Here is a 10,691-nt window from a genome sequence, read left to right on the forward strand (position 1 = left end):
AAGATGTCCCCATACACGTGGGACAGGGCTACAGGCAAAACAACACTGCTGCTTTCTGTTTCACATCCGTGCCAAACAGTGGTTGACTTGACTTTCGTTTCACTGTAGTTCATGTAGATCAAAAGTAGCAGGAGAGATTGTGGTGAAGATGGCACAACTGTATAAATTCAGTAAAACTCATCAAAATGTACATTTTAAATGGGTGAGTGTTATGGTCTGAAAGTTGTACCCACAATACTAGTAGTAGATATGGAAGCCTTCCTTTCCCTCATCGCTTAATTGATTTTCAAATCCAGTCAGCCTCTGAGAGCTTTTTAATGAGCAGAGTAACAATTTTGTCACATTTGTTTGTACCTTGTTTTTTTTCTCCCCACCCCCATTCTGCTTTCAGGCAGCAGAGGTGACCCAGGAGTGGAAAATGTCAGGGCAGGGCAGGGGTGGGGGGGTGTCAGGGTCAGGGGCTGGGAACAGCTCTCAGGTTTTCCCCTCTAGTGACTCCACCTTCTCAGCAGACTTGACCTGCAGGTCGAAAGCCCAGATATCCAAGGTGAACCTAAATGCACCTGCCGACACCGATTGCTAGAAGTGGAAATGTACGCTAGCCCGGCGCTCCAGCTGGGTCCCTCCACTGGGCAGTGGCCGTTCTGACTCAGCTGCTGCCAAACCGGATGCAGCCATAAAGAATCTGGCAGGCTGGCCGCTGCAGTAGGTGCTCATCCAGCCAGTTCCACGGCTCTTGAGATTGTTGCCAAGTTGGGACCTCAAGCCCCTACTACCTTTTCTTGCGATAACAAAAAATACCTCAGAGTTTCAGAGCCCAAGATGGACAGATACAAACGTTGTGTTCCCCGCCCCCCACCTGCTCCCCAAAGCACTGAAACTCTTCTAGACACTGCAATTCATGCCGATCTGTGTTTTAAATTTTCTTCTTCTTACCTTTCTGTCTTAGTCAGCGCAGGCTGGTAAAACAAAATGTCATATAGACTGAGTGGTTTGAACAGCAGACACTTTTTTCTCACAGTGCTGAAGGCTGGGACGGCCAAGATTAAGGTGCTGGCGGATTCAGAACCTGGTGAGGGCCCTCTTCCCACTGTATACTTAGTAAATGGCCACCTTCTCACTGTATACTTAGGTGGTGGAGAGAGGAAGAGGGAGAAAGCTCTCTGTCATTTCTTCTTATAAGGCCACTAATCCCATCATGTGGGCCTCACCCTAATGGCTTGATTTAAACCTTAATTTCTCCTAAAGCTTCCACCTCCAAATACCATCACACAATGGGTTAGTTTCAACATATAACTTTAGTTCATAATACAATCTAAACTTTCTCTTTCCTGTCAAGACTAAATTATTTTTAGATTCACTTTTATATTTATTTTTTTAAGATTTTATTTATGTTTAGAGAGGGGAAGGGAGGGAGAAAGAGAGGGAGAGAAACATCAGTGTGTGGTTGCCTCTCACGCAGCCCCTGCTGAGCACCTGGCCAGCAGCCCAGGCATGTGCCCTGACTGGGAATCGAACTGGCAACCTTTTGGTTTGCAGGCTGGCGCTCAATCCACTGATCCACACCAGCCAGGACTGATTCACTCTTATATTTAAATAAAAAATAGCAGTATGCAATGGCCCCAGTTACAGATTGTTTCCACTGTGCATATATGCTCATATAGTCAGAAAATAGAGTGTTGAACCGTGGTGTTTTAAAACCGGAGTTAAAGTCTATGAAGAAGGAAAGGGAATTGTACACAAAGGAAACCAAATGTGTACAGTGTAGGTGGAAACCAAAGTAGTAAGTAGAAAGAGATTTGAATATTTGGTGGGAAAACAAAGCCTTAAATATGAGAGATTGCTCAGAAACAGGTCAATAGTGGAGACATACGAATGACTTTGTTACTTTTCCAGTGTCACAGAAACCAGTATTGCGGCCTAGGATGCTACACAGAAAACTGAGAGACAAGTGGAGCAGCTTACACACATGCACACAGGCATGCATAGACATGTGCACACACATGCAAGCATGGCTCCTCCCCCTCCCATCTAGCTGCAATGATTCTAAAGGAAAAATACCCAGTTTTGTTAGAGGGCGGTCCTGTCTGCCACTCGGACCCACCCCATCCCCAACTCTCTTGGTCAAGCTCTGGGTCCTCAGGGCTTGCCAGGGCCCTCTTGCTTCAGGGGCGGGGCACTGGCTGGAGGGTTGCAGGGCTGACACCAAATTAGAGAACATGACCACTGAAACCACAGGGCCCTTCAGGACAGAATCCCAGGGCCCGTGTAATGTGAATCCAGCACTAAAGACGAGCCTATAGTCTGATGGGGGAGAGACCCCCCCCCTTAACCCCCACATGGGTTCTAGTGTGTTTAGTAGGTCCTCAGAATCTGCTTCCAAGTGTCAGATAGGAGATTGGGTGCCTTCCCAAGCCTGTAGCCCCAAGATAGCCCCCTCCCCACCTCTGCCCCTAGGAGGGGAGAGGCCGCTGTGGCTTCCCTGATGGACATGGGAACACAGGCCCGAGCAGGGCAGGTAAAGGTGGCTCCGAGGGGACAGCAGGAAGATCGGGCGGGCGCAGCCGCTCCTCCTCTGCCTGGGGTGCGCTCCCTGCCCCCACAGTGCTGTGCGCGTTCAGGCTCGTGCCTCCCCGTCTGCAGCGAACGGGGCACACGGCAGGAGAGCCTTTGTCGGGCTGCAGGCCCTGCGTGCTCCAGGAAAGGCTGGCGGCATTGCCTCACCAGCCCTCCCCACGGGCAACCACTCCATTAGGTCCTCATATACCTGCCACCATTTCGTCCCCAAAAACCCATTTTATAGATGAAGAAAATGAGGTTGAAGGAGGTTATGACTGGCCCAAGGTCATGCAACAAGTAAGTGGCAGAACCAGAATTGAACTAGTCTTCCACTGGGACAGGAGTGCCCTGGAGATTGGGGGTCTAGTAGGGGTCAGGTTGCGAGGGAGGACACGAAGGGGACAGGCTTGGAGAACGCCACTGGGATGTGGCCCTGGGACTCCTTCCGCTGGAGCTCCCCTGCAGAGGCTGGCTATTCCTCTGGAGCCCTGCCCCCAATAACCCTTCTCTACCTTAGAGGGCCTGCAGCATACGGGGTGGGGGGCAAAGTGGGTTTATAGTTGTTTGAATGGGAAAAGACATGCAGGTTATGATTGTTGCAAGAGCTTTCTAAACTCTAAAGAATGTCACTCACAACGGTAAACTTACTTTTGGCCACCCCGTGCACATTCCTCCAGTCACGGGAGGAAGGGGGGGCCAGCCGGCAGCGTCTCCAGTATCTCTGTCAGACTCTCCCCTCACCCCAGCTGCTGTGTTTTCACTGGGCCCTGAGTGAGGACTTGCTGAAGTGTTACCAGGAAGAAACTGAGGAAGGCAGGACTCTACAAATTGGGACCCCAGAGAGAATAGTTTCCACCTGAGACCAAGGGCATCTGCCTGGATGGTGGCTGGAAAAGTCAGTGTCTTTCCTGGGCAGCGTCTGTGAAGTTGGCGTCAGGAGGGTGGGCTCTTGAGCCAGGTTGCCGGGTTCAAATACCCACCCTGCCTTAACTTAGCGATGGGACCTTGGGCAAGTTACCCAACCTCGGTTTCCCCAACTATAACAGTGAATACCTCTTAAAGTTAGTGTCTGGATAAATAATAACAACAACAACTCAATGAGCTTAGGATAGGGCTTTGGCACAAGCTAGGTGATTGATAAGTATAACATTATTCAGTGGGGCAAATAGAGACCTTGTCAATTCAGATAGGAACAGAGACTTGATCTGATTTATAGAGAGACCATCTACCCGGGTCTTGCCTGCATCACTAAGGTTCATACCATGAGACGTGGTGGGGCTGGTGAAACATTGGCCTGGGAACAGCAGGAGCCTGGATTTATATCCAACTCTGCTGTTCCCACAGGTGTGGAGCTCTGGACAGGGCACTTCATCCCTTTTCATCTTATTTTCATCAACTATGAAAAACAAGGGACTGGAATAATCAGTTTTTAATAGTTCATCCTTCTCATATTGAACAAATAGTTTCTGTACTCAGACTGGGTCCATAATAATCAATGTGTTCTAGGCTTTAGCTATGTGCCAGTACTGTTCTAAGAATTTTATATGTTTTACTCATTTAATCTTCACAATAAATGATGAGGTAGCCTATTTCCTTCACACTGCAGAAGAAGAAACTCAGACATGGGAAGCTTGAGTAACTTGCTTGATGTCAACAGCCAGTAAGCAGCAAAGCAAGATTCATACTTGAGCACTTTGGCTCCAGAGTTTTCCCTAGTAACCACTGTGCTGTGCATTTCTCTCTAGGAACTACAGTCACTTACTAATAGTGGAGAATTGTTTAAAGATATAGAAACTTATTCTATCATATAAAATAAAATCAGATATAGTGATCCCAGAGCTGTGTGATCACCTCAGAAATCATCAGTGACTCTGGCCCTTTCCATTCTTTTCCTTTATCACGCTGGTTATAGTACACCCAGCCTCACAACCACAAAATGGCTGCCAGGGCTCTGGCCATCACGACCACATCCTGGAGTAAAAATGAGGAAAGAGCAAAAGGCTATGCCCCTTTAATGACTTTTCCTAGTGACTTTATGTTATATCTCATCAGCCATTCCTATCTGTTAAGGGAGGCCAGGGAATGTAATTTTCCAGGGCGGGGACATACCTAAGGATGAAAGGGAATGGATATTGAGAAAATAACAGCATTTTTGTGCCTTACTGAAGGACTGATGTGTGGGGTGTGCTAAAGGAGCACTGCAGAGGAGGGAGGCCAACAGATGCAGAGAGTGAGGGCCGCACGACCACCCTCTCTGTAGGAGGCACCAGAAAGTAACTCAGCAAAAGCTAGAAGCCATGTTCTAGAAGCACAACTTCCTCCCCAGTCTGGTCCCCTTCAGTCTGGTTTGTAGGGCTCTGACTGCTGAAAAGCCCCAGGCGCGTTCTCTGTAAGAAAATGCTTGTGTTCAGTGAATTTATCAACAAAGGGAGCAGCAGAGGAGTGGAATGGTAGTGCTAGTGAACCTGATGGAAATGTTACAGATAAGACCATTTTTAAAGAAAATTAATTGCAATGCAGTTGTGATCCTGTGTGCATTTCCCACAAGATATGCCTATCCTCTAGGAGGGAAATCTAGTGCATGGCTCTCTTTAATTCACTGATTTAAATTAACATAGTGGAAACTATTTAATTTTAATTAGGAAATCTAGAGAATGTAATCCAAATGGAAGAAAAAAAGAAATACAGAAAATGTAATATATGAAACAATTTTATTATAAATTATAAAATTTGTTAAAATATAAGATAATATTACTACAAAAATATGGATATTTTTCTCTCCACCTATTAATGTATTTGTCAGTGTAAAAATACTATGTTTATCTATTGCTGTGTAACAAACTAGCCCAAAACTTAGAAGCTTAAAACAACAGTAGCAGCCCTTCTTATGCGTGTGGTTCTGGGGGTAGGCTGGGCCCGGCTCGGCGGAGTTGCTCAGAGTCTCTCACTCAGTGACAGATAGTGGCTAGAGCTTGAGTTACCTAAAGGCTTCTTTACTTGTACATCCCGTGTCTAAGCCAAGAATACTCAAATCGCAGGAGGTCCAGCACCCCAAATGTACATGTCCCAGGAGAGACAGCCGGCAGAAGCCACATTACCCAGTCACACAGCATCACTTACTGTGCATTGTGTTCACTGAGGCAGTCACAAAGGACCGCCCATCCTTGCTGGGGATGGGCCAAAGTTCAGGAAGGAAATGTGGGATGTGCAATCATTGCTGTGATCGCTTTTGAAAAACCATCCGCCACACTCCAAAAGCATGTTATCTGCCTTATCATCACAGCTTCTCATTAATTATCCCAACAACTCTAAGAGATTTATGAGATTATTATTCCCATTTTACAAATGAGAAAATAGGATTTCAATGGCTAAATCACTATGCTAATGAGCAGTAATTGGGTTTCAGCCCCAGCTGTGTCTGCCTGTAAAGAGCATGGTATGCCATCAGTATGTGACAGGTGGCTATTATTACTTCTGATAACACAGGCCACAGAAAACTTAGTTAACTCTCCCGAAGTTTTCAGAGCAGATGTCCCCAGGTGAGCAGCCAGCTTCTGCAGGCCAACTGCAGTCTGCCTATGTTATAAACCTTGGCCTCAAAGTCATCCGGAAACTGACTTTATTTTACACATGTGGTAGCTCACAACTGTTAGTGAAGCAGCAATAAAAAATGACAAGGGGTGATGTAGATTTCTCAGGAGTCAAAGGCTAGCTACCTCCCCTTCCTATCCCTTCCTCGAAACCTTTGGTTTATAACCTTAGGTGTCCTACAATTTGCTTCAGTTAATGTCAGACTTAAAAGATGGGTGAACATCCAGGTAAAGGAGCTCTTTTGGCTTCGGGCTGAGTTCAATCAACTCCTTTTTTCGCAGCAGCCTAATTCTGTGACGAAACTGTGCTCATAGGCTATTTCTGCATAATTAGCTTTCTCCGGCCCCCTAGCAACAGGCCACCCTCTTCGCCTTTGACTGCCATCCAGGACATGTGTGCAGTGGGGACTGGGAGAATCGGATAACCAGGTCTGAGAATCCCCTGAATTTAACCAAAATCTAGCACCACTGTTAGGAAAACAGTTTAAAACACATTAATCACCAGAGTCCTATTCATCTGAAGGGTAATAGAAATGTTACTAATTATTGCATGTCAGCTAAATTTCAGCCCTTGCATTGTTCCTTCAAGGTTTGTTGGTATGTAAGTTCCCTTGAGCAGAACAGTATAAAGGGCAAGGCTTTATTATGTCTAAATGATATGATTTTTCTTCTTTGGTATGTGCCATACTGTGTGGGAAACCATGAAAACACTAGGCTTAACTGTCTCCAAGTTAGATAAACACGAGTCTTTAATATTTTCTCTTTAATGCTCTACAGGTCCACCTTGGTAGGGCTCGGTATAGAGCTGTTTTTATTGATGAGAGGACTTAGGTTTTCAGTTCTGGAAAATTATCAGCTATTATCTCTTGAGTATTGCCTCTTACTCATTTTACATTCTTTTAAACATTCTTTTAGATGTGTGTTGGGCATCTCCATTATACACATATCTCCAGGTTTCTTAAACATTTTTTTCATATTTAAAATTTTTTCTCTCTTTGGTGATTTTCTTAGATCTGTCATACAGTTCATGAGTTCTCCAGTTGTGCCTAGTTTATTGTTTAACCTATCCATTGAGATTGTTTTTTCTTTTATTTTAGTGACTTCATTTTTATTTCTAGAAGTTCTATTTAGTTCTTTTCTGAAATTTTCCTGATCTCTTTTTTCATACTCTCCCACTCTGTATTAACTTTGGGCTTTTACATTATTCTATTATCTCTGATTCTTATTGGGCTAATTCTCCTGTTTGTAGCATCTGTCGGTTCTCCCTCATGGTGGTTGGTTTCCTCATATGGTTTGTAATTATTTTTACTGTGAGCTCATCTTTGGCAAGAGTCACTCCATCTATGGGTAGCCCATGGACCCTGATTAAGAAACTGTTTCTCCAGAGCAACTTTACATTTATTTCCGCCTGAGCCCTAGGGATGTCAGTAATCTTGGTCTGATTTTATAGTTCACTGGAGCACCCAAAATAGAGGAATATAAATTAGTAATGCATACCCACATGGTGCAAGCCTAGAATTTCAATTTCTTTGGGTGACTTCCTTTCCTATTAATGGCCCCAAGGTGGGAAAAAGAAAACAAAAAACAAACTTCTGTTCCACCTCTCTGGACAATTTTCAGCTTTTTTTCTAGACCCTTTTACATAGATGGGGTAGCTTTTCAGGGCTCTGAACTGCAGGCAGGTGGCCACTTCCTGAACCCCGCTCCACCCTGGGCAAGGTACCTCCCTCCTCTTGTGTGGGCATTGAAACCCGCCTCCCAGCCCCCGCCTCCAGGGCCTGCGTGTGGTCTTCAGATCCTGACAGGCAGTCCTCCTGGCAGCTGCCGTGGCACCAGCTCCAGCTGTCACTGTGCTTTTGATTTTTCTCTTCCTTTCTGGTACCTGGGGTTTCCCTTTCTCTTTCAACAAATTTTTGTTGTGCTTTTCCGGCACTTGATGTGTCTGAGGCAGTAGGGTCCTGAATGGCGTCTGCTGTGTCGCCATAAGCCACGGTGAGTTTCTTGTAAGCATAAGAGCTTCCAATCTGCAGTGACCTGAGTTTGAATCTTGGATCCACTTCTTCTCCACAGTGTTATCTTGGGCAAGCAACCTAACATTTCTGAGCTTCATGGTCAAACTAGAGATAAACATAGACTTCCCGGTTTTGTTGGAAAAATTAACTGCATAGTGCATGTGAAATTCCTTGAATAGTGGCTAGCACAGAGCAAATCAGAGCATCAGTCTCATCTGGGCAACTTTTTCAAAATACAGATTCCTGGGTGCTGCCCTTTAGAGATTCTGGTTTATTAAGTCTGAGGAGGGGCCCAGACATCTGCATTTTGAAGAGCTACGCAGGTGATCCCAATAGGCCATCAAGTTTGCAAACACCTGTAGGGTTACTCAAGAAATGTTGATGATATCATCATTCCATATTTCTAAGTGCTTCAAACTCCTATGAAATAAAACCTCATTTTCTCACACATCTCAGGTGCGGTGAGGCCGTAGAGAAAAACAGGCGCCTCATCACGGCAGACCAGAGGGAGTATCAACAGGAACTCAAAAAGAACTACGAGAAGCTGAAAGAGAACCTCAGGCCCATGATCAAGCGGAAAATTCCAGAACTCTACAAACCAATATTCAGAGTTGAGAGTCAAAAGAGGTAAGAATAGGGCAGAGAAGGCCTCCTCCTGGGAGATGAAGGACAGGGCTCGAGGCCGGCAGTCCGGGCACCTCTGCCGCACACCCCGCAGAGGGCAGAGGGTGGCCTGGAGTCGGAGCAGCTGCCAGAGCTCGGTCCGTGTTCTGCTTCCGTCCGGACCCTCCCCGCACCTTCCCCTGCCCTCACCGGGACCCTTCCTGTGGGCCCTCTGCCAGCCTCCTCCACAGTTTTTACACTGTATTTTCTGGCTCAGTGTAAAAGGACCTCAGTGCCTTCTCTAATTATTTACTGAGTTCTCTATGATTGATGTCTTTTTCTAGTGAGTGATTCCCCTCCCCCTTTAGAAGTCTAATTGATCTTTCTTACCTCTTTTTCTTTTCTCTCCCTCCCTAATTTCAGAGACTCCTTCCACCGATCTAGTCTGAGGAAATGTGAAACCCAGCTGTCACAGGGCAGCTAAGAAGAGCTGCCTTCACCCAAGAGACTGAGGTTCTGTGACCCCAGAGAAGGTCTCGCCGGTACTTAAAACATAGGACATTTGCTATGCAGGACAGACGACATGCTCCCTGACCAGAGAGCGCTCTGGAAACTTTGGGATCCAAATGAGCACAATGGGATCTGATCATATTTTGTCCCTTTGAGGAGCATAGGGTAACAGAGGGTGGTTCATCAGGGTACCTGTGTATTTATTAAAGCATGGTTTTTCACAATGTTGTATAAAAGTGAGGCATAAACAGCATCTCCTGCTGGGTGGTCAGTAACTGTCCACCTGAAAGGTGACTTCCTTTGGCCCGTGTTAGGCTTTGCAGGATCAACCCAGATTGCCCAGGGAAAATGAGAAGCGCGTCCGCCAGCCTACTCAGAGCAAACGCCACTCATCCCCTCTCTGTGGGAAAGGAGGGAGGGGTGCAAGAGCGCAAAGCGTGTTCATTGACTCTTGGCCTGGGGGTGGGGATGTCTTAGAAATCTAAAAATCACAATGTTTGGAAATCTGGTCATAGATTAATTACTTGTGACTTTGTTTTCCTTTCAGTAACAGTGGACTAATTGTTGTATAGTTATTTTTGCTTTATTGTTACTGTTAAGTTAATTTAACATGTGTTTATAGAGGAATATACTCGAAGCACTGATTGAGGAGATACATGGTACTCAGCGGTCAGCCAAAAGTTGTGGATGCCGCTTTCACTTAAATTGAAACAATTTTCCTATAATGCTTTGCATTTTTTCTTATGCTCAAGCTTGCTCACTCTTTTTCTCCTCCTCTCTGGGACCAAGTTTATTTTTATAAAAGGATTATATCTCTTCTTTCATAAAAGAATCTGTGCTGTCCATCCGCATGTATATATCACAGAATCCAGTCAGCTTTGACTTATTTTGACAGTGTATTTTAGGAGAAAGATGAACTAAATCGTTACTTGAGTTTAAATTATATATTTGTAATATGACTGATTATCCTGACTGGTACTAAAAATGTAATAAGAATTTTAAAGAAAGTGTTTCCCATTGCAACTTGTGTTTTTTATATTGACAAGTCTTAAAGTTTTAGAAGGCGCTTCAGAGAAAAGACGCGTGCACGGCCATGGCCTCTGTCCAGCGGTGCTACCCAGGCTCATAGCTCTTCTCAGTATTTATTCTTGGTCCTGAGAGAGAATTGAATTTGGATATCCAGAGCTTTTGTTTATACCATCAGGTCTGCATGAATTTATATTTTGAGAGAGGACTTCTTTTTTTATTCACTAAAGCTTAAGTTTAAGTGGCAAACTTTGTTTTTTAAGCATTTTGGGCAGAGCCCTTTTTAAAATGTATTATACACTTAATTGCTCTCTTAAATGAGTCTCGATGAGGTATCCTCATTCCATGTGTTGTTTAGCATCTTCTGTTTGGGAGGTACTGGGTGAGACCA

At 45.0% G+C, this 10,691-nt stretch overlaps 1 protein-coding gene across 1 annotated transcript in view; it reads left to right on the plus strand.

Annotated features, from left to right (window-relative positions):
* DOCK8 (dedicator of cytokinesis 8) overlaps positions 1-10,391 on the plus strand; it is a 209,465-nt gene extending 199,074 nt beyond the window's left edge. Inside the window, exons 47-48 of the mRNA XM_054583056.1 lie at positions 8,618-8,788; positions 9,188-10,391. Of these exons, the coding sequence (XP_054439031.1) occupies positions 8,618-8,788; positions 9,188-9,248 (232 nt within the window). The 3' untranslated portion in view covers positions 9,249-10,391. The remainder of the gene's footprint in view (positions 1-8,617; positions 8,789-9,187) is intronic.
* Positions 10,392-10,691: the final 300 nt, after the last annotated feature.

Source organism: Pteronotus mesoamericanus, unplaced genomic scaffold (genome assembly GCF_021234165.1).
Source record: "Pteronotus mesoamericanus isolate MK-2021 breed Mesoamerican mustached bat unplaced genomic scaffold, CSHL_Meso_final contig_73, whole genome shotgun sequence".
In the NCBI taxonomy this organism is placed as follows: Eukaryota; Metazoa; Chordata; class Mammalia; order Chiroptera; family Mormoopidae; genus Pteronotus; species Pteronotus mesoamericanus.